The sequence below is a fragment of the Oreochromis aureus genome, linkage group 3 (assembly GCF_013358895.1).
Source record: "Oreochromis aureus strain Israel breed Guangdong linkage group 3, ZZ_aureus, whole genome shotgun sequence".
In the NCBI taxonomy this organism is placed as follows: Eukaryota; Metazoa; Chordata; class Actinopteri; order Cichliformes; family Cichlidae; genus Oreochromis; species Oreochromis aureus.
Window position 1 is genome coordinate 34,654,317 of NC_052944.1, and position 15,406 is coordinate 34,669,722.

The window sequence follows — 15,406 nt, forward strand, 5'->3', positions numbered from 1 at the left end:
GCCATGCCGTCCCCCGGACGGACAACACCGGAATGCCAAATGCAGCTCGGCTCCCGTGTCACTGCCTTTGGACAAGCTGCGGTTATTTTTCTTCTCCAGCAGATGGCAGACTGAGAAAGAGATGAAGGGGGTGGTGGGGGAAACGGCGGGGAAGAAAAGGTGACGGGGTGCACGGGGAGAGGAACTGCAAAGGGTTTGGAGTAAGGACCGAATGGAAACATTAAAGATGACAGAAGGAGAATGGTGCAGTAATCTGCAGCACATTTGGCAGGACTTTAACTCAGCGCAGCCTCCCAGCTGTTTGTGTTGGCTTTTTAACACACACACACACACACACACACACACACACACACACACACACACACACGGTTTCTCATGTGGACATGCAAATCCCCCTGTGCACCCAACAAACTCATGTTTCTGGCACCACCCAGGTGGAGTTTGACACACATCCAACATTACACAGACACACATCATCAGGACTGACACAAGAAGACAACTATGGAGGACCAAAACTGCCAATGACAAGAACAAGACGTGAAGAAATAAGGAATGACTCGACAGAAAAGCATCAAAACAAGTATTTTTTTTAAAAAGTGACTTAAGTTCCTAGTTTTGTTTTAATTTTCTTCTGGATTTGTTTTTTTTTTATGAATTACAAAAATAAAATTAAGAATAAACATATATACCATGAAATAAATGTAAAAGATTATATTTATAATTTGGTTTTTATTTTATTTTATTTATATTAATTTACCTTTTTTAAAAAAAAAAGAATTTAAATAACTATAAATAAAAATGAAAAGTAAAATTTAAAAAAAAAATGTAGAATAATAATTAAATAAATGTACATTTAAGAAATGTAAAATTAAAATGTAAATAAATGTAGTTACATTTATTTTGAGATCTATATATTTTTTAAGTATGTAAAAGAATATACACTCACTGGCCAGTTTTTTAAGTACAACTTTTCAACTGGTCATTACCACAAATATCTAATTAGCCAATAACGTCACAGCAGCTCAGTACACTGACGCATGGGGATGCCATTAAGACAAACTGAAGGTCAAACACAGCATCAGAACGGCAAAGAAAGGGGATTCACAGTAGGTGCCTTTGAATGTGGCATGGTTTTGGTGCCAGACGTGCTGGTTTGAGTATTTCAGAAACTGGTGACCTGTTGGGATTTTCCCCACACGACCATATCTATGGTTTACAGAGAATGGTCTGAAAAACAGAAAATGTCCAGTGAGCTAAATGGTGGGTGGGTGAAAATGCTTTGTTGATGTGAGAAATTAGAGAAATCTTATTGCAATAAAGGTATGCAGAAGACCAGCAGCAGAAGACCACACTGGGTGCCACTCCACTCAGTCAAGAACAGCAAATGTTTTCTGCAACAGTTGGATGGTAGGGTCAGAATTTGGCGCAAACAACATGAAATCATGGATCCATCCTTCTTGTATCAACTGTTAATGATATAAGACACATTTTCTTGGCATATGGATGTGCAGCCAATAAATCTGCAGCAATGCAGTGTGATGCTTTCACCTCAACATGGGACAAAATCTCTGAGGAATGTTTCCAACAACTTGTTGAATCTATGCCACAAAGAATAGAGTACAGCAGATTGTACCTAATAAAGTGGCTAGTGAGTGGACTTTCAGTTATTAAATGCCGTATTTATTTCTACATGTATTTTTTTGGCATTTACAGACCTCCACAGGCCACCTGGATCACCCCGATGCTGTAAAGCCCCACCCAGCCGGCACTCAGAGGTCACTAAAACAAATGCAGCGTATCATTAGCACATAACAGCCGACCCGGGTCTGTTGTTGTTAATTATACTTATTTTCTCTCTCGCTCTCTCGCCGTCTTTATTTTTTATTTTTTTTGCTTTGTGACATTTGAAGTTGGTGATGCAAAGGCATGCGGGGTTGCCACGGCAACAGTTCGTCTTTCAAATCAACCTTGAGCGTTGGAAATTTAAGGACCAGCGCGCAAACAGGAAAAAAAACAAAAAACAGAACTCGCGCTCCTTTTCACCTGGACGTTTTCTCTTCAGTTAATCAGACAGGAAGTAAACTAGGCTTCCTACGGGTGTGTGTGTGATGTTTGTGTGTGTAAGGTTGCGTTACCTCACCGTCCTCGATAACTTTCATTATGCAAGCAATTTTATTAAACGGTGCAAAGAAACGCGGTGAAACAGATCGTTTGAAATAGAACAGCTTGCATCATCTGTTATACATAAAAAACATCTGACCACACACACACACACACACACACAGAGGGAGAGTCAGAACAAGGCGTGGGAGGACTTTGCACCATGGCGACCACATCCTGTCTCATGTACCTCTGTGTGTTTATTAATAGACACAAACACGCCAGTGATATGTGCAGAAAGCAGCCAGAGAGAAACTGTCGTACACTCTGTCGTACTTTAGATGGACAGATGGAGAGAGACAGCCAGACACAACACACACACACACACACACACACACACACACACACACACACACACACACACACACACACTTTCTAACCCTCTGACACGCACACACATGCACACATTTCTTCAGGTTTAGCCCAGTTTTAACATTTTTATGTTAATGTGTCTTTGAAAGATCATCCAGTTTTTGGCTTCTGCCCGTGAGGTTTGTGCACTGAAGGACACATAATCTGTTGCTGGTGATGGTGGCAGGAGGAGGAAGAGAAGGGGGGGTTTCCCAGGAGCATATGGACCAAATCTGGCCCTGATGCTGCATAATCCTCACATACATACACACACATAAACACACAAAAGCGGACAGATAGGTCTCTCAGCTAGAAATAGACACACAGTGACAGAGAGGTGGAAAAAAGGTGCAAGGCTCTCATAATGTGCCGATGCGATTAGTGTGCTCTTCCTGTTGTTTAGATTTGTGATGTTAATCACTCTGGTGATGTTTTCTTTGTTCTGCTGTCGTTAGAAAAGAATTACGCAAATAAAAGTTTTACATTTGGGTAAAGCAGAGATGAAAGGAGGAGGCAAGACGAGAGGAGGTTGTGATGTAATTCAGGTAGGGGAGGAAGGAGAGGAGTGTAAAGACGGGAGGAGGTAAGCCAAGATTATATATATGGCCATGCATGTGTGTGTGTTTGTGTGTGTGTGCACGCACTGATTATCCCTGATGATCACACCGTGCTGTTTAATCTTGTCTCAAAGCATCCAAAAAACATCAGATTGGGGGGTATGTGTGCACGCGCCTTTGTGTGTCAGTACGTTCCTGTGTGTGTGTGTGTCTCCGGGGGACCCAGTGTGCATGTAAATGTGATAAATTAAAATACATTTTCAATAAATCTAAATAATCAGGGTGTCCATGTGAAGATGTGCATGATGTGTGTGTGTGCTCTCCCTTTTCCTCTGAGCGTTCTACCTCAGACACACACACATGCGTGCGTGCACACATGCAGACGTTACACTGACTTAGTTAAGTTTTGTAGAAACTTGCCCTAATTCTAAACCACATGTTCACCCTTTAAATTAATGATCTGAATTAATTTAATGAGGGAAGCAAAGTCCCCGCAGCTTGAATGAGTTTTGTGCACACCTGCTCACACATGATGAATTATGCACCCCTGCAGCCTAACCTTCGCTTTCGGTGTTCAGCACAAAAGCCAAGCAACGTTTGCCTCTGCAAAGATTATGCAGAGTCGTCGCCACGCCGCAGCACACAGGTGAATGGAGGCCAAGTGACCTGAAAATATTTCAGTCATGGATTTCGCCTGTTACTGCGTCTCAAAAGTCACCATCAATAATCGGAGCTGTATGACCCAGCTTTGCTTTTAGAAACTAGAGGGGAAAATGAGAGAGCTTGGAGAAAACTAAATGAAACTGCAGACTTCCTCTTAAGTTCGGACAGTTTGATACCGTTGATTGATCCCAGCTATGGGCTGGACTTTGGAAAGAGGCAGGAAAAGCACTCCGGTGACTGGATCTGTTTGAGTAATGAAGCCAACCTTTGCTTCACGTTTGGTCTGAACCATAAAATAAATCTTATTCTAACCTGAAAGAAATGCAGGTCCTCTAATGGCCACTTGTGGCTGGCTATAACAATGAGTCAGTCCTCATAGACTCCAACGTTTTAACTTACCAGTAAAACTACTTCGACCCTACACACACAGGCATAAAGACCTATTAGTGAACATTTAGCAACTGCCAGATGTTAGCTGTGATTGCCAACCAGTTATGAGTCATTTCTGCTAAAGCCTAATTCACTCAAGACTAGAGTCCAATCAGTGACTGCCCCTCAACCACAGTTTGCTAGGAGGCAGTGTGTATTCTGCAAAAAGCTGAATAAACGATGGTTGAATGCTGAGGTTTATTTATTGGTGTTGTACCCAATATCTGCTCACAGTTGCTTTGGTTGCTAGCAGATTGTCGTGGTTGTCCATGGTTTGCATGGAAGATGCCAACTTGTGTGCAAACACTCTCTGCTAGCAGGGCGAGAGTAAATCTGAGAGCTCAAGGCAAGGTGTAAACAGAAAATGTTTTGCTGCCAAGTTGAAATGCAACTGTGTTTTTGAGTCCTTTGAAATGTGTTGGCTGTAGGGGGGATGTACCGCTTTTACTTTGAAGGCGAGTATTCTCGATTTCCTGTTTGTTGCACTTTCTGAAATTTCGCAAGAGCTCAGTCATTATTTTGCAAGTCTTTGCAGACAAGTTGACATCTTCCATGGAAACTATGGGCAACCACAGCAAACCGCTAGTGACCAAAGAAATCACGAGGCTTCTGGTGCAGCATCCTCTTTGCAGCCAGTTTCAACCATTAGCCAATCAGTTGGGGGTACTGTTTCCCAGAGGGGTCACCAACCAGTCTCTGGACCCGTGTGACTGAGGCTTTACTTAGCATTAATTACCAGCTTTTATTTTAAAAAAACATCATGATGACAACACCCAGTAGCTTGAAACTGTCACCTGAAGCTCTGACTCAAAGTGAAGGCCACTGAAATGTCATCACATCCCAAAAACATGTCCTGAAACTCTCAGTGATCCTCTCAAACACAGACAGATACAAGCACACACTCACAGATCAGTAATCAGACAGAGATAGAGGCAAAAACCAAACCGTCTAGCTTTCTCTCTCTGTGCCACTGGCTGTGCTGTCGTCATGGGAGATGAGTGATTTCCAACCCGTGGGGGCTTTTCCTGTCCTCTCCACTCATTTCCCGACAGTCTCATTCAGAACATAATTGCTGCAGTAAACTGAATTGTGCTGCGCTCCAGCAAACGCTGCTGACAGCTATTAAAAATCACTTTAATTTCACAATTATGATCAAATACAGATCTGAATTCTTCTGCCTCACGGGAACAGTTTAGAACTACTAGTACAGGTAGTACTGCAGGAGTACAGAAACACTGCAGACGAATGCATACATTTTAATTTCTTTGCATCTGAGCAAAGTAACCCATTTGATTTCATATATGAAAATCAGATTTTCCAGTACAATTTACTGAAACCTTACTATCTTCAGCATTTACATACACCCAAACATTTACCACCACACCACCAACCGCAGACTTTACCCACATTATTTAAAGACTTCTGTGTGGTCGCCTGTTAAAAATGAAAATAAATGATTAAAGCTAATTAGATTCTGTGTAAATAAAAGACTCAACCCCCCACCTCCATTTCAACCAAAACTTCACACTGTGAAGTGTGAATGATTCTTCCTTCTTTCTGTGTTACAAGAGCTTCATTTAAGTAATGTTTTCACTCAAACACAAAGCACCGAATGAATTGGCCAGAATGACTAAAAGCTAACCTCATGTAATTTCCATATATTACAAATTAAAGAATAAAACCAAAGTGTTTTTAAGCTAGACTGCCGACTCACTGAACCCAAATTTCTTAAACCTGATCTATCACAAACACTCAGAACACAGTAAGGAGTAAAAAAAATGTTAAAATCTGTTTTATGTAAGTGCTTCTGAAGTGGAGATTTCTGGTGTGTATGAAAAAACTAATAAAATATATATGTTATTTATAGTAATTATATTAGATTATTAACAAATATTATAAGACTAATGTTTTATACTTATATTTTATACCAATTTTGCCAGTTATGTAGGTTTTCTTCATGTATTAGGACTGTCAGTGTTAATGCATTAACGTCATTACGATTAACGCGATTAAAATTTTTAAGGCAATCAACCCAATCTTAAACACAGAATGTACATATTTTGGACAACCTGCCCAAAATGCGTTGACAGAGACATTTCAGGGATTTTGAGTCATTCTGCGCTCCGGATGATTTGATTGTGTTAAAAAAAAAAATTTTTAGAACAGTAAACCTCAGTGTAGAGATAAAGAGATAGCATTGGGGCGACATATGTAGTGGAATCACGGGTACGTGTTTCTGAAAGGAGGTTGTGCACATCCAGTGAAACGGCTGAGAAAACAGGGGTGGGTTGATATCTCGTTTAGACGGTAGGACCTTAATTTAATCAAGACCAACTGAGCAAAACTCTCTCTATATCTCTAACTCTCACCAATGAGAATATGTCATTTTGTTTTTATTAAATTCCTTTCCCAGATTTTGGCAATAAAGGAGCAAATGAAGAAAATAAAGAAATAAAATCACGTAAAAATTAATTTACAACTTGTTCAATAAATGTAAATTTTGCTTTTTTTAATATACAGGATGAAATCATATAAAAAATCTAGATGATCTTCTATAACTTTAAGAGTCTATGATTATTATTTTTTTCTAATGCAAGTTTTCTGGCAATATTAAACATGGAAATGAGTAAAGGGGGATGCTTTGTACAATTATCCAACACATAGTTTGTATTGGTGTATATAAACACCTACATTTGTATTTTTGACCATTTCTTTTCACTACTTTTAAAGAAGACATTGATTTCAAAATTGTCCCATGTCTGAGGGAAAAAAAAAATTGTCTCACCTAATTTTTTCTAAATTAATACTTTGAACTCCAAAGAATAAAGAACGCATTAAAAAAATACTCTTAAACATTCCTGTCGAAGTCATGAGAGTTTGAGAATTCTGCATAAATATTAATTTGCATCTTGAATTAGTGTGCACATGCCGTAATTATAATAGCTGAAGGAATTTCATTATGGCATATGTATTATAGTACTGGAGCCTCTACAGTGTTGTCTATTTGGGGACATGATTTGGGGACACTTTACATGTATATTCCAGCCATGCCTGGTGTCACAGTAACCAAACGGCCTCGACACTTTTTATTCTATGCAACATTTTATTCTCCACACGCATTGTTTAAATACAAAGGGCCTGCAGATGTGAAGTGGTAGGTGGGATGACTGCATAAACACAGGCTGTAAGACGTGAGCGATTAGAGCACAAAGAAGAAACACTTGTTTGTGCAGCTCCAATTCCTCCGCACCGCTAAGTGTGATAAAAGAGCTCAGAGCCCCTGCACTGGTTCTGTGACTGCAGCTCAGGGTCCAGTCACTCCAAATCAAGTCAAACAACATGAATCAGAGGACCTGTCCCGTCACTGCAACATGTGCCCGCGCCCTTGCTCCTGCTGATGGGGATTCATTCGCTGTCTAAATAAAGGACACAGCTTTCCCTTCAGCTCTCATAAAAATTCATTTCAGACCAGGCTTCTTGCTTTTCAGAGCAGTTCTGATACATATTTGAAGCAGATGGTTTTAATTTCTGCTGCTGGAGCTCCAGTGCAAAAAGAAAACTATTTGTTTTCCGCTTAAATCGACTCTTATGGAATTCATAACCTTCTTTAGAAAAACATCTAAAGAAAAGATCAAATTACAGTCCCATACACGTAACTGATTATAATGTCAACAACCCAAAACAGTGACGCATGGGACCTTTATGAAAACCTTCCAGGAATCCAAGAACTGATAAAAGCGGATTCAAACTCTTCTCATTTTGCTACCGTATGGGGACGTTAGTTCGGTAAGGTGTCAACTTACTGGGTCAACAGACATTAGCAACGTCACCACATCAGCCAACCAGCATTAACAAGATCAAAGTACAAGAATGTTTCTCTCTCCTTCCTACAAGTTTCAACGGCCTAGAAATCAGATATAGATAGTGCCATTGTGTGTGCGTTTGTTCGTGTGAGAAAGAGAGATGGTAATGATGTATATGCATTCCTGTCAAACCACCAGAGAGATATGATCAGCAGATCTGAAACCCCTATAAGCTTTTAACAAGAAAAACGTGGGTGCAAATCAACCAGTGGTTAAGGTGTCCATTTAAAAATAAAACATCCGTCTTTCCAAGAATATAAATAAAGGAATTTAAAAAAATGGCCACAGACTGTATCTAAAAGATAGATGAAGCCACTGTGATGTCACCCACTTAAATAACTTGAATTTAATTAAATCATAATAACTTGTCAATGAAAAAGTAGGCATGGCTCAAAGCATACCCTGCATTACTATTTAATTTACACTCAGATGGACCATGTTTCACTAAATGTACTCTATGCTGTATTTATGATACATGACACTAGCAAAAACCTCATCATGGAGTCGCCCCCTGCAGGCCTTTACAAATAATGTGTTTTTTTCAACACTGACTTTTCACACTCGAGGCTACGTCCATCTTTTGTAGACAGTCTATGGCAAGGACTCTCAGAAGTTACTCAGTAGGTCAGCTTACCTATGGAGCCAAACATTTCAGTCACTGTGTGAATGTGAATTGTAACAGAAACAAAAGTGAAAACATGAACTCACTGGATGGTGATGCATAGTGGCGTCTAAGGTGTTCAAATCAGCATGAAATATCTGTTTTGGGAAAAAGCACAAATTCACCTCAAAGTCTATTTTAGTAACTGGTCAAGAGGTTTCAATGATCAACTGATCTTTACTAGAGCAGGGAGAAAGGTTTGAAAGCCAAGGAAACCTAGCTACTGAACACAGATTAGACGACCCTGGAGAGTGCATACGAAAAACAAGTACAAGCGGCTTCGACAAAGCGGCAAGAAAAAAATCATATGAAGACATTCATGAAATATCAGCAAAAGCAGCAACTAACCAGCTATAATATTGTTATTATTATTGCTGTTATTTTCAAGCGCGGATTTGCGATTAGTCTGCATCATCTACACTTGCCAACCAGTTCACCTGCTCTTTAATGTAAGTATTTATTCAGCCAGTCACATGGCAGTAGCTTGGTCAAGACAATGTCTTGATGGTCAAGTCCAAGCTGAGCATCGGACCAAGAAAGAAAGGTGAATTTAGTGACTTTGAAATTGGCATGGTCAAAAAGTCACGATCTGCTGGGATTATACCCACAAGACCAGCTGTAGGGTTTATAGAGAATGGTCTGAAAAAGACAAAATATCCAGTGAATGGAAGTTTTCTGGGTGAAAATGTTTTGTTGATGTCAAAGGAGGCAGAAGAGCATCTCTGAAAAGCAGCAGAAGACCACATCTACCACCCATGTCATTTAAGATCAGGAAATTCAGGCTCCAATTCACAGAGGTTCACTAAAATTGGACAATAGATGATGAATCTCGATTTCAACTGCGACATTTTTTTCGGTGCTTTTGCATCATGGACCTTCAGTCAGCAAATCTTTCAGAGAAATGTTTCAAGGATCTTGAATCTGTGCCACGATAAATTAAAGTAGTTCTGAAGACAAAAGAGGGTCTAAGCCTGGATTTGCAAGGTGTAGCTAATGAAGTGGTTGGCAAGTGTAAATCTGAAAGCGGTAGTGGTATAGCATGGATTCAACACAATAACATGTCATATTCTGTGGGCAAGAGTCCAGTCTTGGTTTATATAAAAGTGGAAGTAAAGTCCTAAACATAGCTATTCCTTCTGTCTCTTCTTCTTTCATCATTGCTCTGTTTCTACCTCTTACTTCCTTTATTCCTGCTGTTTAAAGCTCTTTTTCTTCTAGTCTCTTACTCTCACTCCATTAACTCTCATTCTTTGCCTTGGATCAATATCATGCTTCCATCTCATCCCCCTCAACAATTCCTCCTCTATCCAGGCCTTCTGTTTACTACCCAAATCGATACCTCCTCCTACTCCTCATCCTTTATTTTTCACTCTGATTTCTTCTTCATGCCACCTCCAGCTCTCCAGCCTCTTTCCTATTTTTAATCGCCTACAGTCTTCAGCCAGTTTTGAATCATCTTTCACGTCATCTGCGTTATAAGACGCCCCTTCTGCAGTCATTCCCACAACTCACCGTCAGTGTTTTTCCTTCTTTCATCTTCTCCACTTTCTCCTCTATCAAACAAACATTTCTTCTTCATCTACTGGTCTCATTTTAAGATTTGTGAGGCCACCTTTCATTTCTTTATTTGCTTTGATTGTGGATCTTTTTATCTATCACCACCAGAAAAAAATCAAACTTCATACCTGTTGCATATTTCGCTTCATCACAGCACAGCTGTAAAACTGATGACCAAATACAGGTTCAAGTGTTGCTGTTTGCCAAGATTCAAACACTAAACCACCAGTTCAGGATTCAGACTAGGGAGCTAAATTTGAATACAGCTGAATAACTTACAACTACCATAATTAGGCTCAAACTTCACTTTCAGCTTTGGTTACTAGATTGAAGTAGCTGTAGGGGACATAACTGTAATCATCCCTTTTCCAACATAATGGCTGAAATTTTCAATACAGCTGAAATATTATGATCGCAGATCTCAGCTATGTCTCATGACGTGTAAATCCCTCTGGTAACAAGCAGCAGAAACCACAAAAGTAACCATTGCATTGCCATCCTGTGTGTAACATAACGCCCCTTGGCCACGTTATAAATAGCCGTCCACTACAAAGAGCACACTGGAGGTAGGCGGTCACTGTGGGAACTTGTGATTTTTTTCCCCACCAACTGATGTATCTAGTTCAGTGATTACCAAAGTGCGGACCCCTGGTGGCCTGTGAAGGTACTGCAGGTGGGCCCCAGTAATAGGTTAGTACAGTTACGTAGTAATATAAGTTTATTTATTTATACAAAAAGTGAACTGAAACTGGTAATCGTGTGTGGCAGGTTTTTCACACATTGCCCTTAACACTTTGCATATGATTGGGTAGCATTAGCAATTTATAGCTAACAGCCTTTTAAAAAAATGCATTACTTTCTCTTTTAATTTGACTAGAGTGAAGATTTACGGTTGGGTGGGCCCTGTGGGATTTTCTGGTTTTTAAAGTGACTTTGGAAATGACTGAATTAAAGCATTTGCTGGAGGTTTTGGGGACAATAAAGGTTTTAGCTAGTTAGCAAATAAAAGACGTAGAGCTGCACTCAGAATTAGCTTACCATGTACAATGCTAATGTACACATGCTAAGTAAAGTGTTTTAGCTGGCTAGCAATTAAAAAAGTATTTCTTTCTGTTTCAGCATCTGATAAACATGAAGATGATGGTTTGGGTTTAAAATAACCAGTGAACTCATTCTATTTTTAAAGTAATGTAGCAGCTCAAGTAATTAATTTCCTATGTTGTAACCTGGAAGCTTAGAAAATAGAGCATTGTCAGAAAGTTTTTTTAGGGTACTGCTACTAATAATCTAAAACATTTTTTTTAGACAGAAATATGTTCAAAGCTATCAATCAACGTTCTTCACTTTTTTCACCTCACTGGTTCATATAATATGATTGTCTTCAGAAACAGTAAAATTTCCACTGACAAAGAGAAGTTGATCGACTCTCTAGGGAGTTATCACACCCTCACCACAGAGCTCAAAATGCCAATAGTGCCACTGGTCTTCTAGGTTAAGCCGTTTAGACCACCAGACTGTGCAGGATGGAGCATCGCGTCAAAGCCATCACCATGAAAAAAAAAAAAAGCTGATTATGTGGTCTAGACATGCAGAGGTCTGCTCCATCCATCACAATACAAAACCTGCCAAAACGAGGCGTGGAGGAGAGGAGCAGGGAACAGGGTCACCTCAGTTCCTGCGGTTTAATTCTCCCTTTATGAGGCAAGCAGTCGATCACCTCTTAAATCTGACACAAACTCATAGTACACATCCAAATTAACGACACCGCACAGATGAAGATGTATCAGTGCCCTGATTTTAACAAGTTAGAATAAAACTGTAAAGGTCATGATGCCTTTTCCTTCTTTTCGTGGCAAAGTTATGTGGCAAGGTGCAAATGGATGAAAAATGAAACAGGATGGTGCCACAAGAAGGGACATTAACTTTCATAAAGTAGTCTTTTCATTGCTGATTGTAGCTTTCAATAGACTAGCTGGATAATTGCCATATCATTACACTGAGAAAACGGAGAGTGAGAGTAAAAGTGAAAACTGAGTAAATACCTTTTTAAAAAAAAAAAAAAAAAAGCAGAACAAAGTGCAAAACACCTCCTGACCTACAGTGTGAGCTTTGTAGTGGACACCCGAGTCACTGGTGACAAAGGACACCTTGTGAGTAATGGTATGACCACTGGTTGCTCTCATTGCTCAACTTCATACTAACAAAAGCTGCACCTGTGCATGAATGACAGAGAGACAGGTGTAACAGTGAAGCCGCAGGGAGCAGGGGGAGTGAAGGTATGTGTTTAAATACCTGAGGTCAACCATCTGAAGCAACAGACAGCGGCAGAGAGGGGAGGCAGAGAGTGCAGGCAGGGTGAAGACGGATAGCAGCAAGAGTGAAAGGAAGGTTTACAAGATGGTAGTGAGACCTGCTGTGATGTGTGGGCTGTAGACAGTGGGACTGACAAAAAGACAGGAGGCTGAAGATGTTGGGACTGACCAGAAGGGACAGGATTAGAAATGAGTACAACAGAGGGACAGCTCAGGTTAAAGACAAAGTTAGAGAGGTTGGTTTGGACGATGGGGTGATACAGAGGCCAGGTGAAAGAAGAAGACGAGGCTGGATCACATAATGTCCCCTGAAACTAAACCTGACATCACATCCCAATTCGGATTATTTATACAGCGCCAAATCACAACAGTCACCTCAAGGTGCTTTATACTGTCAGGTAAAGACCCTACAGTAATACAGAGAAAAACCCAACAATCACCCCCTATGGGAAAGCACTTGGCGACAGTAGGAAGGAAAAACTCCCTTTTAACAGGAAGTTGAAGGCTCTACCTCCAATTCTACTTTTAAATACTCTAGAAACAACAAGCAAGCTCGCAGTCTGAAAGTGAAGTGCTCTACTGGGATGATACGGTGATACGAGGTCTTTAAGATCAGATAGAAGGATTTTAAATTAGATTCTGGATTTAACAGGGAGCCAATGAAGAGAAGCCAGTATGGGAGAAATATGCTCTGTCTTTCTAGTCCCTGTCAGGACTCTTGCTGCAGCATTTTGGACCAACTTGCTTTTCAGGGAGTTTTTAGGACACCCTGAGAGTAATGAATTACAGTAGTCCAGCCTAGAAGTAATAAATGCATGAACTAGTTTTTCAGGGTCACTCTTAGACAGGATATTTCTAATTTTAGAGATGTATGTATATATGTGGTTTCACCATGAAATCCAAGCAGGCAGAAACATTACTCAACAAAGCCCTTCGATCATGTTGGCAAACTGGCTGCACAAAGTGTCGAAACACCGAACTGGTGAGGACAAGCTGCACGTGAGGGATTTACACAAGCACAGCAGCCGCTATTGCAAAACACACGCACGTTCATGTGAAAGTGCGCCGTTTCAAGAGGACTTCTCTCCCCTCTCCTATCTGTCATGCTAATGAAACTGAACTCCACCTACACCACCCCACCCCCTCCTTTTCTTTCTTTTTTTTTAAAATTCCACTACTGCACCAGCTCACCTTTGCCCCCCTCTTCCCTCCATCACCTCCATCACGTTGAGGCTCGCTGTTTACATAAAATGTGAAGTTAAAATAGCCTCGGTCTGAATGCGCGAGACGATAAATCCACACACATAAACACACGCTGATGGAAGCACATGGCCTGTGTGTTTTGACAGTCTTCCAACATGCTGACGCTGTATTTGTTTAACAAATTGACCTCCTAAATATAGACTATGTTTCCCAGAGGAGGCTCTAAAAATGGAGACGGGCCCTTATGTGTATGTGTGTGTGTGTGTCCTGCTTTTATTATATCCATTTGAGTGCACGGCTTGCGGCTACGACAGAAATTCCTCTGGCTTTCAAGTAAAATCAATACCAGCGCCTGTGGTCTTCTGTCGGACACTTGGACGTGAGAAAAGAGCCACTCCTCGCTCCTCGAGTGTGTGGTTATGAAACTCAAACACGGTGCCGGATACACCCTTATTGACGCTACTGTTTTCTTTATCTCTCTCTCTCTGCTTAAGCTTGCTCAGGTGGTTTCTCGGCCCTGGTAGTGGAGGTGCAAAAAGCCAAGGATTACAGTATGCTTTTAATACGTAGGCGGGCTCTGGCTCTATGCGTTTAGGCGGGTGGGCGGCTGCTGCACACAACAGCCATGATTTCGCCTTTAAACGGTGGCATCGTGCAATTGGAAACACGTTGTGTAACCAGAGAGGGAAGTGATGCTTGCTCCACGTAACATATGCAAAAACAGTTGATGCTGTGAGACAATTTCTTTTTACTGCATTCAAATGTAGCATGATCAAACTACTGTGCGTTTCTGAGGTCCCCCCTATCTGGGCTGCAAATCCCTTTGTTTTGTCTGCCTCACGTGGACGTTCGAATGATGTGCGTGGAGTTTGATGCTGAGGCGCTTACATAAAGAACTCTTTTTCAGTATAGGAACATGATACGACTTTACTACTAGCTTTTTTTGGCCAAGCAAAAGTGGCTCAAACTCACTTGCACATGTGCACTAAATCACATATGCAAGTCTCAGCTTAAAAAGTGAGGTCAGAATTCATTTGGACTTCAGTGTCCTCCTCTGAGAGTCTTTCGGAAAAGCACTGCCAGATTTAGCTAAAAACACATTTTGGGGCAAACAGAGCACTTTGCCTCAGACTGCAGGCTTGTTTGTGGTCCAGAAGGTGTTTAAAAGTAGAATGGGAGACAGCACCATCATCTCTCAGGCCTCACTGCTATGGAACCAGCTCCCAGTTTGGATTCAGGTGACGAACACCCTCTCTACTTATCCGACTTATCCGGTGACCCTGAACTCTCCCTTTGTTATGCTGTAATAGGTCTCTGCGGACTTCCCATGATGCATTGTTTGCACCAGTCAGGGCAGATAGCCCTGAGCCTGGCTCTGCCGGAGGTTTCTTCCCGTTAAAAGGGAGTTTTTCTTTCCCACCGTCGCCAAATGCTTGCTCACAGGGGGTCGTGTGATTGGTGGGATTTCTTTCTGATATTCTTGGGTCTTTACTTTGCAATTTAAAGTGCCTTGAGGTGACTGTTAACCTGATTTGGTGCTATATAAATACAAATGAGCTGAAGTGAAAATTTAATTGCACTCTGGCTCCAGTTGCCTAGGTGACTCTCACTCTACTGTATTTAGTGCCAATGATCAGCAAAAGTAAAAAA

The 15,406-nt window shown here is 40.9% G+C and overlaps 1 protein-coding gene across 3 annotated transcripts in view; it reads right to left on the reverse strand.

Moving 5' to 3' along the window:
- The window catches only part of si:dkey-172j4.3 (diacylglycerol kinase delta), an 89,832-nt gene that overhangs the window by 44,851 nt on the left and 29,575 nt on the right, over positions 1–15,406 (reverse strand). For 2 of the 3 annotated variants that reach the window (XM_039610058.1, XM_039610060.1), the window contains one exon: positions 8,732–8,782. The exons of the other annotated variant lie outside the window; for it this stretch is intronic. In XM_039610058.1, the coding sequence (XP_039465992.1) occupies positions 8,732–8,782 (51 nt within the window). The remainder of the gene's footprint in view (positions 1–8,731; positions 8,783–15,406) is intronic. 3 annotated transcript variants of the gene reach the window in all.